Source organism: Urocampus carinirostris, chromosome 19, assembly GCF_059441175.1.
Source record: "Urocampus carinirostris isolate Australia breed hairy pipefish chromosome 19, RoL_Ucar_1.0, whole genome shotgun sequence".
Taxonomy (NCBI): domain Eukaryota; kingdom Metazoa; phylum Chordata; class Actinopteri; order Syngnathiformes; family Syngnathidae; genus Urocampus; species Urocampus carinirostris.
The window spans coordinates 27,507,181-27,527,415 of NC_142367.1; the positions used below are offsets into that span (position 1 = coordinate 27,507,181).

At 41.9% G+C, this 20,235-nt stretch overlaps 1 protein-coding gene across 1 annotated transcript; it reads right to left on the reverse strand.

The window, feature by feature from the left end:
• Positions 1–445: 445 nt before the first annotated feature.
• Positions 446–4,534, reverse strand: LOC148347892 (uncharacterized). The gene is made up of 3 exons (XM_088323902.1): positions 4,321–4,534; positions 2,819–2,918; positions 446–1,485 (listed from the first exon to the last, which is right to left on the reverse strand). Exons 1-3 carry the CDS (start codon positions 4,329–4,331, stop codon positions 667–669), a joined length of 930 nt encoding a protein of 309 aa, XP_088180028.1. The 5' UTR covers positions 4,332–4,534; the 3' UTR covers positions 446–666.
• Positions 4,535–20,235: the final 15,701 nt, after the last annotated feature.

Consider the following 20,235-nt stretch of genomic DNA (forward strand, 5'->3'; position numbering starts at 1 on the left):
ACGACCGAGACGGAGACTCCGGTAAAAACGGGTGGGGGACTATGCGCTGCAATAACAGCCGAATCATTGATACACACTGCTCACTCGATATAGAGTTTCTGGCAGTATCGTGTAGATCCTTCTATCTACCGAGAGATCTAACTGTGGTCATTGTGGTTGCCGTTTACGTTCCACCGGATGCTAACGTTAGCATAGCGCTAAATCCCCAGCCCGCTGCTATCAATAAACAGCAGCTCGCACACCCCGACGGAGCTTTTATCATCGCCGGCGACTTTAATCGGGCATGCTTAAGGACTGTACTTCCCAAATTCATTCAATACGTGGACTGAGCAACCGGGGGAAAAAACACTGGACCGTGCGTACAGTAAGATCAAACATCTAGTTGGATCCAGACATCTCTGTCTGTCCCTCACCCCCTCATACACCCCCCTCCGGAGGAAAACAAAGCATGCAACAAGGACAGTACAAACGTTTTCTTTGTTCTCTTTATCCTCACTGTAAAACGTGGACCTGGAGTGCCACGTCCAATTTCGTTGTCACAATATATTCAACCCATGTTGTAACAATGACAATAAAGTTAGATTCTATTCTATTCTAATCACGACCACCGATTTCAGCAATTTCCAGACGTCAACTTTTCCACTTCCACCCGTGCCGGCGAGAAACTCAAATTTTCATTACCTGTGCAAGTGTCTTCCGTTGCGTGGAGCTGGAACCCGAAGACGGTTTCTCGCTGCGCCTGGGAAGCGACGTCAAATGCGACCGTTTCAAGAAAGGCAAGAGCGATTTTGCGGGCGCTTGAGACGGAAGCGTTTTTGAAGGGCAGACGTCCGATGTCGCGACAGCCGTCACCCGGGCTTCTGGTTCGGAACAGAGGTTTGGCTGTTCCTCAGGTCCCGGCAATTTGCCGTCTGTCCTGGCACAGAAATCCACCGTTTTGCAGCGGGGCAGGGGTGTGGAAGCGATAAAAGGTCTTTGCTCCACGGTGGGGTCAAAGATAAACGTTTCAGCCGGGTCGTAGGTCCTCGATAGCCAAGGAGGACTCGCCTCGAAGGTGTTGTGCCGACTCCCGGACAAACCGGTCTCCGATAGAGTGACGGCGATGTTTGGCGCCGGTTCGGCGTCAAAAGTGTTGCAGTGACGGGAGACCAGGCTCGATTCTGCCGACCGGACGTCTGTGGTGCGATTGGCTTTAGACTCTGGATCTTGTTCCGGAAGTCCACTCAACAAGGAGACACTTTTATCATCGGAGATGGGCTTCTCTTCTGGTTTTGGAGGGACGCTCTCTAGAGATTCAGGTAAAACGGGCTCCGAATTCGGGTTCTCGGACTCCGCAATGCGTTCGGGACGACACTGAACGGTGCCTTTTGTGTCCCAGGTGTCAAGTGCCAGCAGATCAGAATTCGTTATGTCCATCGTGAAGTTCATTAGGTTCTGCGATGAACAATCTAAAGAGTCATCGGTAAAGTCCGGTATGGTCTCCGTCTGCAATGAGAAAGGAGAAAAATATGCATTCAAGTTGGAACATTGGTCAATGTTCCCTGTCATTTTCCCCGAGTCTGAGCGTTGACACAAAGTCGGTGAGCAACGCTTGAAACAATAGTGAGCAACAGCAATCCCAAGTGTGGCAAATAAATCATGATCAAACATGTCCAAAGCTTGACATCGTGTTACATTTTGCTGAGTTTTCGGCAATGCAAAATTATTTTTCACTTTTGAATGAATTGACTACAAACGTCATTTGTTTTTACAATTATTTCTCAAGATTTCCATTTCTTTTATTCCTGGTATCTTTTGTCGCATAATATTAACATTTTGGGGTTCTTATTGAGTCGGTTGCACGATACACAACAGTATTTAATTACTTTTATTAGTGGAAGTACAATGTTGGCAACAAGATTAACTTGATATCATTGGAAATTATTTGAATGCAACACAAACTTTTTCCTCTATTTCCCTGTTTTTTCTTTTTTTTAAATTCCTTTTTAAAATAAATCTCATTGTGTTTATTTTTTCCGAGCTGTTACTTTTTTCTTGCTTTTTTGTTCTCTATTACCTTTTTTCCCTTTATTTGCTTCTGGCTTTTTTTCCTGCTCTTTTTTTCCTCCTCATTTTGTTTCTTTTTTTCTCAGCTTTTCACTACTTTTTCATTTTGGTATTTTTTTCCATTTTGTTCTATTTCCCCCCTTCCTTTAAGTCATTTTGTGCAGAATTTTACATCCTATTTGCTCGTGTAGGGAATAAAGAAGCAAAAACAACCCGAAGAGCCGTTTGGGACCCGAAAGAGCCGGTCCTTTTTAGTGAGCCAAGCCGAAGAAGCCGGCTCTCAAAAAACTCTACTGACGTTACTCAACTTCAACCTTGACTTCAAAATACTGTATTTGAAATGAAATGATCTGCATTTCTATTGCGCTTTTCAAGTCAATGACTTCCTAAAGCGCTTTACAATGTGTTCCACATTTCCCAATAGCGGCCTTGCAGCCATGTAAGGCGCTAACCTGCTTATTGGAGGTATTAGGGGTTCAGTGTCTTACCCAAGGACACCTCGACATGTAACACGGACGAGCCGGGATTCGAACTGGGATCCCTTGATCCCAAGACGAGCGCTCTACCTCCTGAGCTACTGCCGCCCAGCGTCAGGGGAACCCGTGTATTTTGACCTTCGTGCACTGTCACTTTGACTGAATTGGCTTCTTAATGAGCAATTTGGAACCCTGATTTTTGTGAGCTGGCTAGATTTTCTTGTGCGCGGAAAAGCTCTGGGTAGTGCGCAATTGCGCACACACGCAGAGGAACATTGGCTGGGGTTTGCATTTACCTCAATCGCACGGAAGGATGGACTGATGGGCAGATCGAGAAGTGTGATCTCCGGGAAAAGTTTCTCGTCCATCCTCCTCCTCACTTGTGGCGGAACAATGCTGCAGGAAACGTTTCATACAAAATGACGAGTTGGAATTCAAAATCTGTTCAAATGATATGAGCTACTTTCAAGTTAACCAGCGTTTTGTTTCAGGGCACACTACATTGTCCTTAGACTTTGTATAGAGCAGTGTTTTTTGACACGAGGCAGACTTATTTTCATGAAAAAAAAAATTGGAGGCACACCGTCCGTTTCAGTTGTTTTCAAGTTTAACTATATTTTATGCGTTTTTCTCACGATGAGGTTTTTAAGGTTTTCCTTTCCCTTTAAGGATTTTATATTTGATTTATTTGACTATAAGGGATTTTTTTACAATCAAATACAAATTACATTTAAATACAAATACAGGGGGATTACCAGATGTGTGGTCCCTTCTCAAGGTTTCTTCATTTTCCTCATGTTGAGGTTTTTGAGTTTTTCCTTGCCCTCATGTTGGTTCCAGATCCGGGAATGGTGTCATCATAGTCTGAAATAATAGTCTGTGCAATAACCTGTGCAGCCCTTTGAGACTCTTTGTGATTAAGGGCGTCACAAATAAAAATGACTTGACAAAAGATATTAATTGGCTGAGCTGTGGGGCGAGGTCATTGTAGCCTAGACAAGAATGATGTTTACAGAAAAACAGCAAGAACGGGGACAAGGGCTGACGCCTGTGACGCGGGAAAGGAGACATTGTTTGGCTGATAAGCTTTCTTGTTGTGAGTTTTTTAGACGTGGCGGCGCCTTTTGGCGAGGAGGTGGTGAAGCTGGCACCTGACCCGCCCCATGGGGGAGGAGCCAATGCCCCAGCGTGTGGAAAAGACGGAAGACAGAAGAAGAGAGACGAGAGATCGTGAGAGGGAGGCTCACCGAAGACTAATTCGACAATAATTCGGCTAATTTGATGGAATTCATTTAAATACTTTAAAAAAATAAATCTGCCTCCATGTGAAAATGTCGGCTATTCCTGTTCATTTTTCCATAAAGAAACGGGCATGCATTGTTAGGAGAATGAAGTTTGTGTTTGGTTAATGGAGTCAGATAACGAATTTGAACAGTTTGGTAAACACTAAATTTTTAATAGTTTAATTCCTAACAATAGTCATTACTGAGAAAATTAGTTCACAAAGGTAGGTTGCTCCAAACATGCACAAAATTCTAGCAGCCAGGCCTGTTCATTTGGGGTACCCTGAGGCGTGTTCAGGAGAGTGATCAGACATGTAGTCTCTTGATAATCGCTTGCCGCGCACTGCTGAACGTTTTGTAATCGCTCGCTGTGATTGCCTTACTGATCCAAAATGGCCGACGACAGTACAATGGATTTCGTTCTACAGCTTGCTTTGAGCGAGTTGGCTGATATGAGCGACAGTTCGCATATTGACACAGTTAAGGTTATCCTAAACGCAGTGGAAGGGTCATACCTGTCTTGCATTGTTCACAAACATTACCAGGCAATGTAAGACGATATATTACATCGCCAACAGCACTCGTCAGGGTGAGATCCTCCATCTTCTGCACTGTCGACGCCATGTTGGAAATCAAAGTAAGCGGTCTTTCTCCCGTGATTACTCGGGCACGCGAGCGCTCAATAATCACTGGCCGTTCAGAAGCTAGCGATAGCTCGCGATAGCAATCGCTCACTCTCCTGAACACGCCTCTGGTAGTAGATACTGATCACTCTGCCCCCTAGTGGACAATCTGTGAATTGCATCCTGTTACAAATGTGAATTCCATGTCGTTGGAGCATTTTTTTCAACTTTTGAATTATCCTGTAGGCCCGATTAAACCTCCTTGTGGGCCGTATGTTCGACACCCCTATTTTAGACGAAACAAAGTGTGTCCGGTTCCGAAACCCAGAACTTGACATTTAACGGCAAACATTTCCTTTTGAAGTGTTCGTTCGATTTACGACCTAAATCAAGATCCAATAAAATCATCAACAATGACACCAATTATTTTATAGGATGGCAAATAAATAAAAAATACAAATGACTTTATGGAGGACAAACGCTTACCAGAAACACCGCTTGATTTCAAAATACTGAAACACTCTTTCAAACAATTATAAAAGTGTACGTCTTCTTTGTGTATTTTTAAACACGGAAGCTGCCTACAGCGTCGCTATTTGCCTCAGCGGAGAAATGAGTGTACTGCAAATATCATATACAACGCTTGGGCCAATACAATGACTGAACCATCAAATGCAAACGTGTTGACATTAAAGGGACAGTTCCTCCGAATGGTACAAAATAATTAATTCTCTGGCACCATGCTACTACGGGGTACTCATTTGACAATGGTTTCGTTCGCATTTTACAATACAGTGCCATCTAGTGGTCAAATAGGACAATGTACCTTTAACAAGTGGGTGGCTTAGCTCAATTCAGTCCTGAGCTACGGCAGCCCAAGAGTGCCACAATTCAATTCAAATTCAAACGAAATTTCCATTCAAAAAAGGTGTCATTTTTAAATAGCCTTTATAATATTTTAAATGATTTTTAGTTTTTACTTTTAGGAGCCGTTTACTTTTTTATAATCATGTCATTTGAAAAAAAAAACATTGAAATAAAAACGGACTTTGCACAGTTGCATCAAATCAATTTAGATCATCCTAAAAAGTATACTGCGCTCAAATTTAAAAAACATGTAGAATTTATTGATGATATCTTCGTTTTAACAACTGAATTATGGCTTCCATATTGCGCTCTGACTGAATATCTAAATTTTAAAACAAAGATGTTTTGATTTAAAATTAAGAATCATAGTACCGTATTTTCCAGACAATTGTGTGTACCTTGTTAGGAAATAAACTATTAAAATGTATCGTTTACCAAATTGTTCAAATTAGTTATCGGACTCCATTAACCAAACATAGCCTTCATTCACCTAACAATGCATGCTCGTTTCTTTTTGTGAAAAATCGGACAAGCGACCAGCATTTGTTGAGGACCTGGGAAAAAAATGATGGCGCCCAACTGGCCCCGCCCATGTGGCGCCAGCTGGTGTAACAGAGTTGAAATTTGATTGTTTTGAATGTTTTTTTGAATTCTCACAAAATCTGTGTTTTTGTTGTATTACTGTTAATATTCCGGTACCTCATTCAGTTGTTAAGTCATGGGCGTCTGCGACTGTTTTTTTTCGTTTGGCACTTTATGGGCTTCAGCGCTTGCCGTAGCTTAAGTGATTTTTGTAAGCGCTGAAGGTAAGCTGTGCCCAATATCAGTTGGATAAAAAAAATGCATATTTTGCTGGACATTTGAGCTGCTTTCGAAATTATTTTTGTATATGAAGATATATAAGTTGTTCTAAATGATGTGTATTAAAAAAGCACTAAATAAGAAGTTAATACAGCTTGAAATGAAAATGCAACATGTTTTGTTGCAAACACGCCACGAGGTGCGGCCTGTTGAGTGATGACCCGTTCTTTTGTATCTTCAATGTTTTAGATAATTGCAGTCGAGAACAGAGACCCCTGACTTTTGTATTGTTTTATTTACTGAATGCAGGTACGTGGGAAAGTTATGTTCATTGTTATTATCGAAGTTTCATTATTAATGTGCTCGCATGTTGTCTGCTTGCCGTTGCTGAAGTGATTTTTGTAAGCGTTGAAGATAATTGCAGTCGAGAACAGAGACCCCTGACTTTTGTATTGTTTTATTTACTGAATGCAGGCAATAAACCAGAGATTGTGAAACCTTGGGTCGTGCATGAACGATGGTCGCTACACTAGCATGTTGACAGATTGGCTCCCTGTCAGTATTTAAACTCTGTCCCGTCAGTCCCCTTTTGTCGGTCTGTCTGCGAATCTCTGTTTTACACGGCAAGCCCTATTATCGCCTGTTTCATTGCTTTTGTTTTACTCATCCCATCTTTGATGGAAGAATATTTTTGGAGGGAAAACATTCAAGGAGAAGTGTAAGTAATACTCGTTAATCAACCCATTTTGAAAGGTTTTATGATCGTTTCGCCCGTTAGGCTATTTGTAGTGGGAACCGATATCAATCCATCAATTATCTACACCGCTTATCTTCAGTAGGGTCACGGGGGTACGGGAGCCCATCCAAGCTATCTTCAGGCAGTGGGCAGGGACAAGCGACCGGCATTTCCACACAGGGGCAGATTTATTTTCTTCAATAATTTGACTTGAGTGAACTCCATCGAATTAGCCAAATTAGTGTCCCTCTCGTTCTCCCTCGATCTTCTCTGATCTTCCCACGTCTTTTCACAAGCTGGCGTGCTGGCTCCTCCCATGGGCGTGCCGACTCCTCCCATGGGTGCGCCAGGTGCCAGCTTCACCACCTCCTCGTCGAAGGGCGTCGTGATGTTTGTCCTTTTGCGTCTGGCCTTCTCCCGTCAGCACTCACAGGAATTCTGTTATCAATATAAGTCTGATGCATTCCAGACAACCTAACGTTCTAATGTACCTTGAAGAAAAGCAGTCGGTGAATCTCTACTGCATCAAATTGAGTACATGCACTTACTTTAAAGGATATTATAAAATATATTACATCGTCAAATGTATAAAATCCTTCAACCCGAAACCTCCAAATCTACCTGATATTCAAATGTGTGCCTTAAAAGGACAGTGTGTAATATTTAGTGCCTCCTAATTGTACAAAACATCAATCATAGGTCTAAAAACAGTTCTTTTTTTATATAGTGGAATCCCTAAAAGTCGCTGCCATGTTTGTCTGGCATCTTGCTGCCTCGCTGTGCTCATTTGGGAGCGTTTTTCATTCGCGTTAGACAAAACAGTGCCATCAAGTGGTCAAATGTTACTCACCGTGCTTGTTTTGGTGGCATGGGATTTGGTTCCTGCGAGTTGACTCTTGATGACAGAAAAGACAAAAATCTGTTGCTTTCGTAAAGTTTATTAGAAAATGTCCACAAAATCATCGATTCATACTTCACACAATCCATCATATTCTATGCGGATATTCACCCCAAATAAATCTACATCTCAGTTTTTGTTGGGTCTCCTCAATTTGGTCTTCAGCTCAGACATAAATGGATTTGAAAATCTAAAAAAAAAAAAAAAAAAAACACAAAATGGAACAATTAAATGTTTTCCTTTGAAAGTTACACTCGATAAAAAAACATTTTTAAAGAGCCATGAGGCTCTTGAACATTTGTTTTTTTATTAGTCGACTAAATGTGCGTTCGGGGCGGCGTTATCTCAGGATTTAGAGCGCTCGTCTTGGGATCAAGAAGTCGCAGGTTTGATTACCGGATTATCAAAGTGTCTTTGGGCAAGACACTGAATCCCTAATACCCCCAATAAGCAGGTAGGCGCCTTGCATAGCTGACTCCCTATTGGTGTGTAAGTGTGAAGCACATTGTAAAGTGCTTTAAATAAATAAAATAAATAGTCTGCATTTCTATAGCACTTTTCGAGTCAATGAAGACCTCCCAAAGCGCTTTACAATGTGCTTCACACTTACCCATTCACACACAGACACCAACAGGGAGTCAAGTGCTATTAAAATTTAAAGATGGCGAAAAAGTCAAAAGAACATACATCAATTTCATATTTTTAGCATTGAATTTGATTCAATTTAATGCAAAAACATAACAGATGACATCAAAACCAGATACATTTTTATCTTATTAATTCATGTTTATGATGTGAATATTACATTGACCCCCAGAAAATTAAAGAACATGAAAAAATGTATATCATTAATGCAGCATCTATTAATGCAAAAAAATAACATGAAAACATTAAATTATTTTGGTCATGATTTTTTGGGGATCAAATCTGTAGAATAGAATATACCTTTATTGTCATCGTTACAAAATGGGTTAACATATTGTGACAACGAAATTGGGCATGACACTCCAGTATCACACATTCACAGTGAGGTAAAAAACCCAAGAAGATAAAGGAACAGAGAAGATAAGGTTATGAAACAAGGAGGATAAGATGATAGTTATAATTTATCCAAATTTACACAAGAAATGTCAGCATGTATGTACAGGAATAACATACTGAATACAGTGTTGCATATGCAGATAATGTAGTTTTAAAAATGTAGTGAGGTACATGACATTATGTAAAGTTCCAAAACAAATGCAAATTAAGACATAACTGGCACAAATTACAACATATGACTATATTAAATTATATATCCATCCATCCTCAGGTCTTCATTGAATTGAAAAGTGCTATAGAAATGCAGACCATTTAAGAAAAGGTAGCTTGAAAAACGTATCAGTATAAAGACTGTAGATTCGTTTTTAGAAATGTATATATTAAATCGGTTTATAGTAGCATGGTATGATTACAAAAGCAATCCCATCAGCTAGATTGGCATGAATACGTGATACTGACTACTTTGACATAACTGCCGTCAAAGTCTTGTTCCACGGACAGACAGACCATTTCTTCCTCATGCCATGAGGCTCTTTAACTCCACCCGGAGGAGTAAAAGCCCACATTAAACCCCACCCCATCATTTGCATGACCCTATTTCTATGACAGTGTGTATTTTATGTAGCACTATTTAAATACTCTATATCAACACGTTATATTGGGTATTTCTATATTCTATTTCTTTTATTTTAATATTATTTTATTTTCAACACAAGGATTCTAACGTATATCGGTTTAGCCGCGAACGCTAGCTAGCATATTGCTAAGCTAATGCTAAGTCGGCTTCCATGAGCAGGCCTCACAAGAGGAAAGCCAACGAGTACCGTCCGGTAAAACACACAAAATGACCACAAACGCACCTAAATCCTTGCGAAATATGCTCCTTGTTGATTCTGTCTCGTGTGAGCGGTTATAAAATCCAGTTTTGCTGTTAAGCTGACAAGAGAAAACGTGCGACGTTTACTAGTGTGTGCACACGCGCCGGGAAAGGAAGTGACGTCACGGAAAAACCACATAGCACAGATGCGCGACAGCGGCCACCTTTGGCGAAACCCAGAAATACAGTTTTATTTTGAGAACAGGATTTTGAATATTTGAACTGAAGTTCTAACATGCATCGTTTTTAGGAGTACATTAAGTGTTATTGCACGACTTTTAACGAGCACTATGGTTATGACGCACTACTTTTTCAATTTAATCTTAGGCCAACTTCTATGCAATTTCGTTGTCACAGCATATCCCATGTTGTAACGATGACAAAAAAGGCATATTCTATTCTATTCTATGCAGTGCGGTGTAAATATATTTGCCTATGCATCCTGACAGTATTTCTCCTTATTTCTTTTTCAAGTCTTTTTTTATGCGTAATTGAACAAAATGCATACATACTTCCATACAAAAATGGCACTGTAACCTTACTTAACATTAAAACAAATTGTACAAGGGAACAAATACAGAGAAAAATTATGAAACATGCCAGGGGGAGTAAATATGATTTACAAATGGTTAGGAACTAAACATATTAAATGCATTGATTAACAAATTGTTCTAAGTAGTTATCTGACTCCATTAACCAAACATAACCTTCTTTCACCCAAGAATGCATGCTCGTTTCTTTTCGGGAAAATATGGGCAAGAGACTGACATTTCCACACGGGGGCAGATTTATTTTCTTAAAGTATTTACCTAAGTGAATTCCATCGAAGTATTGTCGAATTAGTCTTCGTCGAGCCTCCTTCTCACGATCTTCTCCCCCATCTCTCTCCTTCCGTCTCCCGTCTTTTCACAAGTCGGGGCGTCGGCCACCCCCCCATGGGCGGGCCAGGAACTCCCCACGTCGCCACCTCGTCTGACCGGTGACGGTCAAAATGTGCCTGAATACTCAAGTAACCGCGGGATTGAGACACATTTTAAGTGGCATATTTGTATTAATGAGACACAGGCTTTGGAATTTTTATTTCGAACATTTTAGAAAAAAAATCAGTGAAATAAAATGTGCTGAAGAATTTATTTTGTTTGGATGGCCGGTATGGCGATTTTGTTTGCAGTCTTCTGATATATGGTGTGGCTCTCTCCCCCCCAAAAAAATTTACTTTGATTTATGGCTTTTTGCGTCAAAAGGGTTCCCGCCCCTGCCCCTGGGAAAACAGTTGGGATCTTCCAGGGAATATTCCAGATAGAAGTCAGTGAACATTTCTTGGATTCTCATTTTCCGAGATTCACTCGTTTGGCCTGTTGGAATTCAACTATCAAAATGTACCGGTTACCAAATTGTTTGAATTAGTTATCTTACTCCATTAACCAAATACGACCTACATTCCTCCAACAATTATGCGCGCTCGTTTCTTGAGAAATATGACCATGAAGGCCGACATTTCCACACGGGGGCGGATTTTATTATTTCAAACAGCAGAACTAAGTGTATACAGGAGACCGCTGAAGTCATGTAGGAGTGTGCAGGAAGCCTCTTTCCGTTATTGGCTTTCTCTTATTGGCTCACGTCTCCTCGCATTATGGCGTGCCGGCTCCTCCCATGGGCGTGCCAATCAGTTGTTTGCGCGCCTTGAGGTATGGCTCTTCCACGACAGCGCCTGTCGCTCTGCGTCAGCAAATCCATGAGTCCCGTTATCGAAATTCCTAGACAAAATATGATGCATTTCGAACAGCCTGCTCTGACCTGTTTTTGTACACTGAACCAAAGCAGTCAGTGAATATCTTCATTGCATTAAACTGAATATGTGTAACTTGTAGTCAATCGTATAAAATCCTTTATAGTCAAATGTATAAAATCCTTTAGGCCCGACCTCACCTAAACCTTAGCTCTGGCGCCCCCAAGTGAATGAAGTTTGAGACCCCTGGTCGACACTATCCTGTCCAAACGCAAATATTATTATTGAAATAATCATGGTAGTGTAGCATTTATTCTCAACAGTATTATAGAGAGCCTCCTAATGGTACAAAAATCCAAATTTGAATGATTGGCAAAAATACATAAACTATCTTCCCAATGATGTGGTGAAATTTGCATTACTTTTACATAGCAGAATCTGAGTAGTCACACCCCCACGTTTGTCTGGGATCTTGCTGCTACGCTGTGTTCATTTGCTTTTCCATGACTTAGACAATACAGTGCCATTTAATGGACAAATATGACACACCACAGGAAATTCTAGCTCTTCTAACCAACCCATGCCTATATAACACGTTTGTCCTGGAGTGCTGCATCTCATATTGTAAATAATGTCCTGGACATTGTAATCACAAGACAATGCTAATTCTCTTCAGAGATTTGGGTAATATATTCAAATAGGCGATCACTGAAATGAATACATTTTTATTTCTTTTACAAACTACAGAACATTTACAGGGAAATCAGTCCAATGGTTTTTGCAGTATTTTTTCTTTCAGCCGTTGGTTCTCTGGAACAAGATGTATAAAATACACCGATGCGTTTTTCTTCACTTTTGAAATGGATCGCAAAGACGGACGTACCTTCTTTCAGTCTCTGGATTTCTGCGATTTGATGTTGAAGCTGTTGTTCCATTGATGCGCATTTAGTGCAAGCTGCAAAAAAAGGGATTGATATAAATTTCCTGAAGATTATCCACTTGAAATATTCCCAGTCTTTAGTGTTTAAAGGCACAGTGTGTCTCCAACTTCCATCCAGTTAAAAAAAAAAAAAAAAAGTTGAACACTAGACAAAATATGTGAACCGTCATACCCATGTTCATTTTCAGGAAAACAATTATAGGTCAAAAAATTTCTGGCGCCATGCATGTCCGGTATCCCCCCCGCGCATCAATGGCCCTTGCTTCTACAAGACAACACAGTGCCATCTAGTGGTCGAATATTACACATTGGGGCTTTAAATATGACCTTACTGACTTAGATGTGACACATTAATGTACTTATTACACATTTATTTTCATTCACTACATTTGTCTTTTCAGTACTGAAGTTACATACTATTTTATACACCAACTGGAAGGGTTTAGACAAGACACGTGAAGTGTCTTCGGAGTCAGATTTCAGGCTAATACATGTTAAAACCTTACAGTACCAACACACAACTGCCTTTAGAAGTCAGAACCAAGCACTCGTCTGACTTACCTGAGCCTTTTTCCACTTGACGGAGATTCACTTGTGGCTTGAGGCCTCCAAGCTTGGCCACGCCATTATCTGCGGCACCTGAAGGTAACATGGAACATAATACAAACTTGTGAGATGGAAATGGGTCCCTTATAGTTTGATCCATTCAAAAACACTGTTTAAAGGGCTCATCAATTTGATGCAAGGCCAAATTCAAGCACTTTTAAAGGAGTTTCAAAGCCAATTTGGCCACTTCTCCGGTACCATTCTAAAAGAATAATACATTACTATATAGTTATGAAGAATAAAAGATCAATTGTCATTATCATTACTATTATTAATCACACCGGAACTAAAAATGTACTTAAGGTTGGTGGTGATAGCCAAGGAAGCCGATTCTTCTTGAAATTAAAGGAGCTGTACAGAATTTAGAACTTTGTTGCTCTATGCTGCCATCTCCTGGCTTGCGTCATCATTGAAGGCCCAGTCACCTCATGATGCGTTTGCATTTCTTAGACGCGCTCAAATAAACTGGTGTCACGGAAGTCAGAATGTCAGATTTGTTAAACAACATGGCAACCTATTCGCGCATTTACAAGCACTTCACCCAAATTCAAGCACTGTAACCCTAGAAAACACAACATTCAATTTCAAGCATTTAAGGATTTCAAGCAGCTGTACGAACATATTAGGTTCCAAGACAGGGGGCTCAGGGGAGAGCTGGTGAGTGACTGCAAGCTCTTCCCGCCGGTTTGTTTTTTCCTTTACATTCGCTCGTGTAGCATGAAAGTGGTGAAAGTAAGAATTGGCCTGCTCCTCGTCCAAACACCAACCACCCCCAAAATGTTTTTTTTTCGAGCGATTCAAAGAAAAGCACGCACATCATGAATGAGGGTGCAATCGTGACTTCAAGCCAGTAGATGGTGGCGGAGAGTAAGAAATTCTGCCTAACTCCTCTAAGCGACGCACCATTTTTAATAGAAGCCTAGTCGGGGAGCAAAGTAGGGAAAATTTCTTTTTTCACCTGTGTCACACGGAAGGATACGGTCAACAATATTGAGATTCGAAGTCACATTCATTTGCGACAAGTAGTCTCAAAAGCCTATACACACTACAGCAGGGTTGTCAAACTCATTTGAACTCGGGGGCCACACGATAGAACAAACATTCTGTCGGGGGCCGGACGAGGAGATTCAAGAGAAAGAAAAAGAGAGACAAAGAAATAAGAGAAAGAGGGAGGGAAAAGGAGAGAGGGCAGGAAAAAGAAAGAGAGAGAGAGATAAAAAGTCGTGAAAGGGGGAAAAGAAAGGGAGAGGAAGAAATCCAAAGAGAAATAGAAAGACAGAAGGAGAGAAAAGAAGGGTAGGAATGGAGAAAGAGAAAACAGAGAAAAGGAAAAAAAGGAAGTTAGAGCAAAATAAGGTTAAAAGACACAAAGAGAAAGAGACAAAGAGCAACAAAGGAAGAGAAAAAGAGAGACACAGAGAGTGAAAGAGACAGAGCGTGGGAGAAAAGGGGTGAAGTCAAATTGTCAAGTCAAGTCAAGTCAATTTATATAGCCCTTAATCACAAAAATGTCTCAAAGGACTGCACAGGATTACAGTTACAAAATGACACAATGACCTGATCTTAAACCAGCATGCGGGCAAGGAACAACTCAAAAACCTCAGTGTGAGGAGAAAAGAGAAACCTTGAGAAAGGACCTCACATGTGGTAATCCCCCTTCCAGGATTGACCAGGGTGAATTACAATTAGCATTACTGTACACATAATAGTAAACATAAGGTAAGATAATGAAAATGTCCGGAAAGTGCATGACATCAACGACGCCCCCAGCCTGCAAACCAGTCCAGAAAGTCTATGACGGCCACGACGCTGCCTCCCGTCTCTGCCAGCCGGTAAATGCAGGGGTTGACATGCTGCAGGTCAGACGCCGGTCCGCTGACCCATCCCAAATCATCCTTCTCCTTCGTATCAGCCAGGCAGGCGTCGGAAAGAGACAGGACAAAACAGAATATGAGGTGGGCATCAATCATAAGCTCATAAAAAGAGAGATTGAGAGAAATACAAGTAGAGTGTCTTTGTTCGAGGCACCTGGCTTTGGCAACATCAAGTTGCCATTTTTCAACCTGCAACCTGCAGCTTGTTTTTCTCTTGCGCTTCTCTGAGTGTTGTCTCGCGGGCTGGATTCAATCCCATAGCGGGCCTAATCTGGCCCGCGGGCCGCCTGTGCACCACAGACTATCAACTGCAACCATCCCCTGATCTAAAACCTACACGATGGCAAGGAAAAACTCAAAAACCTCAGCTTGAGGAAATGAAGAAACCTCGAGAAGGGGCCGCACATGAGCTAATCCCATTTCCAAGTTTGAGAAAAATGACAACGTCATATTGATGTCCTATTTCCCATTTTTACCAGTCTTGCTCTTCTTTGCTTCCAACTTTGCATCCCTGCTCAAGTCACGCTTCCTTGACTGGGGAATGTGGACTGAAGCAGTGGCCGCTAAGGAGAAAAAAATGAAAGAGGACATCCATAAAACCAAGTTTAATCTTGAGTCATTACCTTTATTACCTGCAACGGAAGCCCGACCTGATCTCGGTCCACCGAACGGGGGCTTCTCCACCCCCGTCTTCGGCCTGGTGGCTGGTGTCGCGGAAAACGGGGAAATGACACCGGCGCAACAAAGCATCAATCGCAAGAATTCAACGTCTTACCCGATGTTGTCGGATGCAGACTAGCTGCACTGGACAATGCTGTCGTCTAAAAAGACCCAAAAAACAGAAACGAAAAGACGAAAAGTCATTGTTGATCCCCAAAACGGCCGCACCGTTTACACCGTTTAAATTTGCTAGCAGTGAACGAGATTTTAGCTCGTATCGCATTTTACGGGCTATAAGGCGTAACTATAAAACCCCAAATTTCCCGGAAATTTAAAACGGTGCCTTATATACGCACACTGACAAATACAGTGGCTAAAATTGGAAACGCATCGCTACAATGAAACGTACTGCGTACGGTAACCGTTTTACCTTTGGGAAACATAGTTTAGGAGTGTCCTATAGTGGTTAATTGTCGCTAAAAGGGAAACAAAAGAAGCACAACCACTTAGACCAGTGTTTTTCAACCAGTGTGCCGCTGGAATTTTCCCAATTTTATCTTTACAAAAAAATCCGGCCATTATTCAGTATTTTTGCCATCTTCAGACAAGGAACTGCAATAGGTTAAAGTAGGCTTAACCGCATTTGCTCAAAGTGTGTATTTCTAATCAGTTGATGCTCCTATTGGCATTCTCTTAGACTTCCAGTCTTTGTTTAAAGGTGTCAGTGCTTTTCCATGGGGTTGGTCGTTTGTCTTTGTCTCAACATACCAGTACTTTTCCGTGTCTTGCATTTTCAATAAAACACAGAGGCAGACGGGGGGAGGGGGGCTAGAGTGAGTGAGTGTGGACGAGTCAGTTGCTTGTCTTCTCTGCTATTCTCCCCGCTGCAGCTGGTTAAAAACATAACAAGTCCTTGCCTAATTTTTTTTCGACCGTTAGCCAATTTATAGCTCTCCCACACGTCAGTGGTCTGCTTCTTAGACCGCAAAAATAGTCATCCAGATCAGTAGGTGGCAGTAGATTTTTATATACCAATTGACCGCTCATGAGGTAGCACACTCCATTTAAAAACTTAATTTGTTAAACAAAGCGGTTGAAGATAGCGCTGTAAAAAATTAAAACAAAGCACATCATTCTTTTTTTATTTTAAGTAGTATTTTCTTCTTTTTATATACTAATGTTGTGGAATGTGGATAACAACTCATGATCAGTATGTAGGCATCTGGTGGAGGTCGTGGGATGACGTTGTTGCAAGAGGTCACAAGCTGATTGAGGGAGCCGGGGCGGACGACCTTCACGAGATATCTTAACTTTGAGATCACTGAAAAGCCAATGTTGAACATCTAGAACTTTGAATGTGTCCCGAATGCAATAAAGCGCGTTCCCTTTTTGCCACATCTCCTCTCTGCGTATTTTTTGGATCGACGCCCAACGACGATCGCTCCAAAACTAATGATCTGCATATGAGGTAGTACAGTGAAATATTTGACATCGCTTCATTTTCAAACATTGTGTGAGAGTAGCAAACATATTGCAATGACTTGAATGTACTCTTGTTTTAATTGTTAGCACATCTTAGCTTAGAATGGATCTGTATAGTTAAGCAAGCTGACGGGACTTCTTGATACTTTTTAGGTTTATGACGACTTTATAAGGGTCACGGTTGAGACTTCTCAAGGTTTCTTAATTCCTCATGTTGAGGTTTTGAGAGTTTCCTCGCCTGCGTGTCGGTTTCAGTACAGGGGATGGTGTCATTGAGGCCCGTGCGGTCCTTTGAGACATTTCCGGATGAAGGGCGTCACAAAAAAATGGGAATTGACTCGAAAAACGTGACAAAAGAAATATTGGGAGGGTGCATCTTGTAGTCCAATGCGAATTATAGTGTGGAAATTACGGTACATTGTTTGTAGCCTTAACGGATCGTTACCAACAGCTTTGTCCGAAATTGCAATATTTTTGTCATCACGGAGCCTTGGCTTCCCCGACGCCACAGTCCAACCAGCAGGACGCACGCTTCACCGGCACGACCGAGACGGAGACTCCGGTAAAAACGGGTGGGGGACTATGCGCTGCAATAACAGCCGAATCATTGATACACACTGCTCACTCGATATAGAGTTTCTGGCAGTATCGTGTAGATCCTTCTATCTACCGAGAGATCTAACTGTGGTCATTGTGGTTGCCGTTTACGTTCCACCGGATGCTAACGTTAGCATAGCGCTAAATCCCCAGCCCGCTGCTATCAATAAACAGCAGCTCGCACACCCCGACGGAGCTTTTATCATCGCCGGCGACTTTAATCGGGCATGCTTAAGGACTGTACTTCCCAAATTCATTCAATACGTGGACTGAGCAACCGGGGGAAAAAACACTGGACCGTGCGTACAGTAAGATCAAACATCTAGTTGGATCCAGACATCTCTGTCTGTCCCTCACCCCCTCATACACCCCCCTCCGGAGGAAAACAAAGCATGCAACAAGGACAGTACAAACGTTTTCTTTGTTCTCTTTATCCTCACTGTAAAACGTGGACCTGGAGTGCCACGTCCAATTTCGTTGTCACAATATATTCAACCCATGTTGTAACAATGACAATAAAGTTAGATTCTATTCTATTCTAATCACGACCACCGATTTCAGCAATTTCCAGACGTCAACTTTTCCACTTCCACCCGTGCCGGCGAGAAACTCAAATTTTCATTACCTGTGCAAGTGTCTTCCGTTGCGTGGAGCTGGAACCCGAAGACGGTTTCTCGCTGCGCCTGGGAAGCGACGTCAAATGCGACCGTTTCAAGAAAGGCAAGAGCGATTTTGCGGGCGCTTGAGACGGAAGCGTTTTTGAAGGGCAGACGTCCGATGTCGCGACAGCCGTCACCCGGGCTTCTGGTTCGGAACAGAGGTTTGGCTGTTCCTCAGGTCCCGGCAATTTGCCGTCTGTCCTGGCACAGAAATCCACCGTTTTGCAGCGGGGCAGGGGTGTGGAAGCGATAAAAGGTCTTTGCTCCACGGTGGGGTCAAAGATAAACGTTTCAGCCGGGTCGTAGGTCCTCGATAGCCAAGGAGGACTCGCCTCGAAGGTGTTGTGCCGACTCCCGGACAAACCGGTCTCCGATAGAGTGACGGCGATGTTTGGCGCCGGTTCGGCGTCAAAAGTGTTGCAGTGACGGGAGACCAGGCTCGATTCTGCCGACCGGACGTCTGTGGTGCGATTGGCTTTAGACTCTGGATCTTGTTCCGGAAGTCCACTCAACAAGGAGACACTTTTATCATCGGAGATGGGCTTCTCTTCTGGTTTTGGAGGGACGCTCTCTAGAGATTCAGGTAAAACGGGCTCCGAATTCGGGTTCTCGGACTCCGCAATGCGTTCGGGACGACACTGAACGGTGCCTTTTGTGTCCCAGGTGTCAAGTGCCAGCAGATCAGAATTCGTTATGTCCATCGTGAAGTTCATTAGGTTCTGCGATGAACAATCTAAAGAGTCATCGGTAAAGTCCGGTATGGTCTCCGTCTGCAATGAGAAAGGAGAAAAATATGCATTCAAGTTGGAACATTGGTCAATGTTCCCTGTCATTTTCCCCGAGTCTGAGCGTTCACACAAAGTCGGTGAGCAACGCTTGAAACAATAGTGAGCAACAGCAATCCCAAGTGTGGCAAATAAATCATGATCAAACATGTCCAAAGCTTGACATCGTGTTACATTTTGCTGAGTTTTCGGCAATGCAAAATTATTTTTCACTTTTGAATGAATTGACTACAAACGTCATTTGTTTTTACAATTATTTCTCAAGATTTCCATTTCTTTTATTCCTGGTATCTTTTGTCGCATAATATTAACATTTTGGGGTTCTTATTGAGTCGGTTGCACGATACACAACAGTATTTAATTACTTTTATTAGTGGAAGTACAATGTTGGCAACAAGATTAACTTGATATCATTGGAAATTATTTGAATGCAACACAAACTTTTTCCTCTATTTCCCTGTTTTTTCTTTTTTTTAAATTCCTTTTTAAAATAAATCTCATTGTGTTTATTTTTTCCGAGCTGTTACTTTTTTCTTGCTTTTTTGTTCTCTATTACCTTTTTTCCCTTTATTTGCTTCTGGCTTTTTTTCCTGCTCTTTTTTTCCTCCTCATTTTGTTTCTTTTTTTCTCAGCTTTTCACTACTTTTTCATTTTGGTATTTTTTTCCATTTTGTTCTATTTCCCCCCTTCCTTTAAGTCATTTTGTGCAGAATTTTACATCCTATTTGCTCGTGTAGGGAATAAAGAAGCAAAAACAACCCGAAGAGCCGTTTGGGACCCGAAAGAGCCGGTCCTTTTTAGTGAGCCAAGCCGAAGAAGCCGGCTCTCAAAAAACTCTACTGACGTTACTCAACTTCAACCTTGACTTCAAAATACTGTATTTGAAATGAAATGATCTGCATTTCTATTGCGCTTTTCAAGTCAATGACTTCCTAAAGCGCTTTACAATGTGTTCCACATTTCCCAATAGCGGCCTTGCAGCCATGTAAGGCGCTAACCTGCTTATTGGAGGTATTAGGGGTTCAGTGTCTTACCCAAGGACACCTCGACATGTAACACGGACGAGCCGGGATTCGAACTGGGATCCCTTGATCCCAAGACGAGCGCTCTACCTCCTGAGCTACTGCCGCCCAGCGTCAGGGGAACCCGTGTATTTTGACCTTCGTGCACTGTCACTTTGACTGAATTGGCTTCTTAATGAGCAATTTGGAACCCTGATTTTTGTGAGCTGGCTAGATTTTCTTGTGCGCGG

What these genes read in the sequence shown, in the direction of transcription:
- LOC148347892 (XM_088323902.1), bottom strand. An exon ending in CATCCTTCCGTGCGATTGAG is followed by an intron (nt 1,486 to 2,818) that starts GTAAATGCAAAC and finishes TTCTCATTGCAG; the next exon opens with ACGGAGACCATACCGGACTT.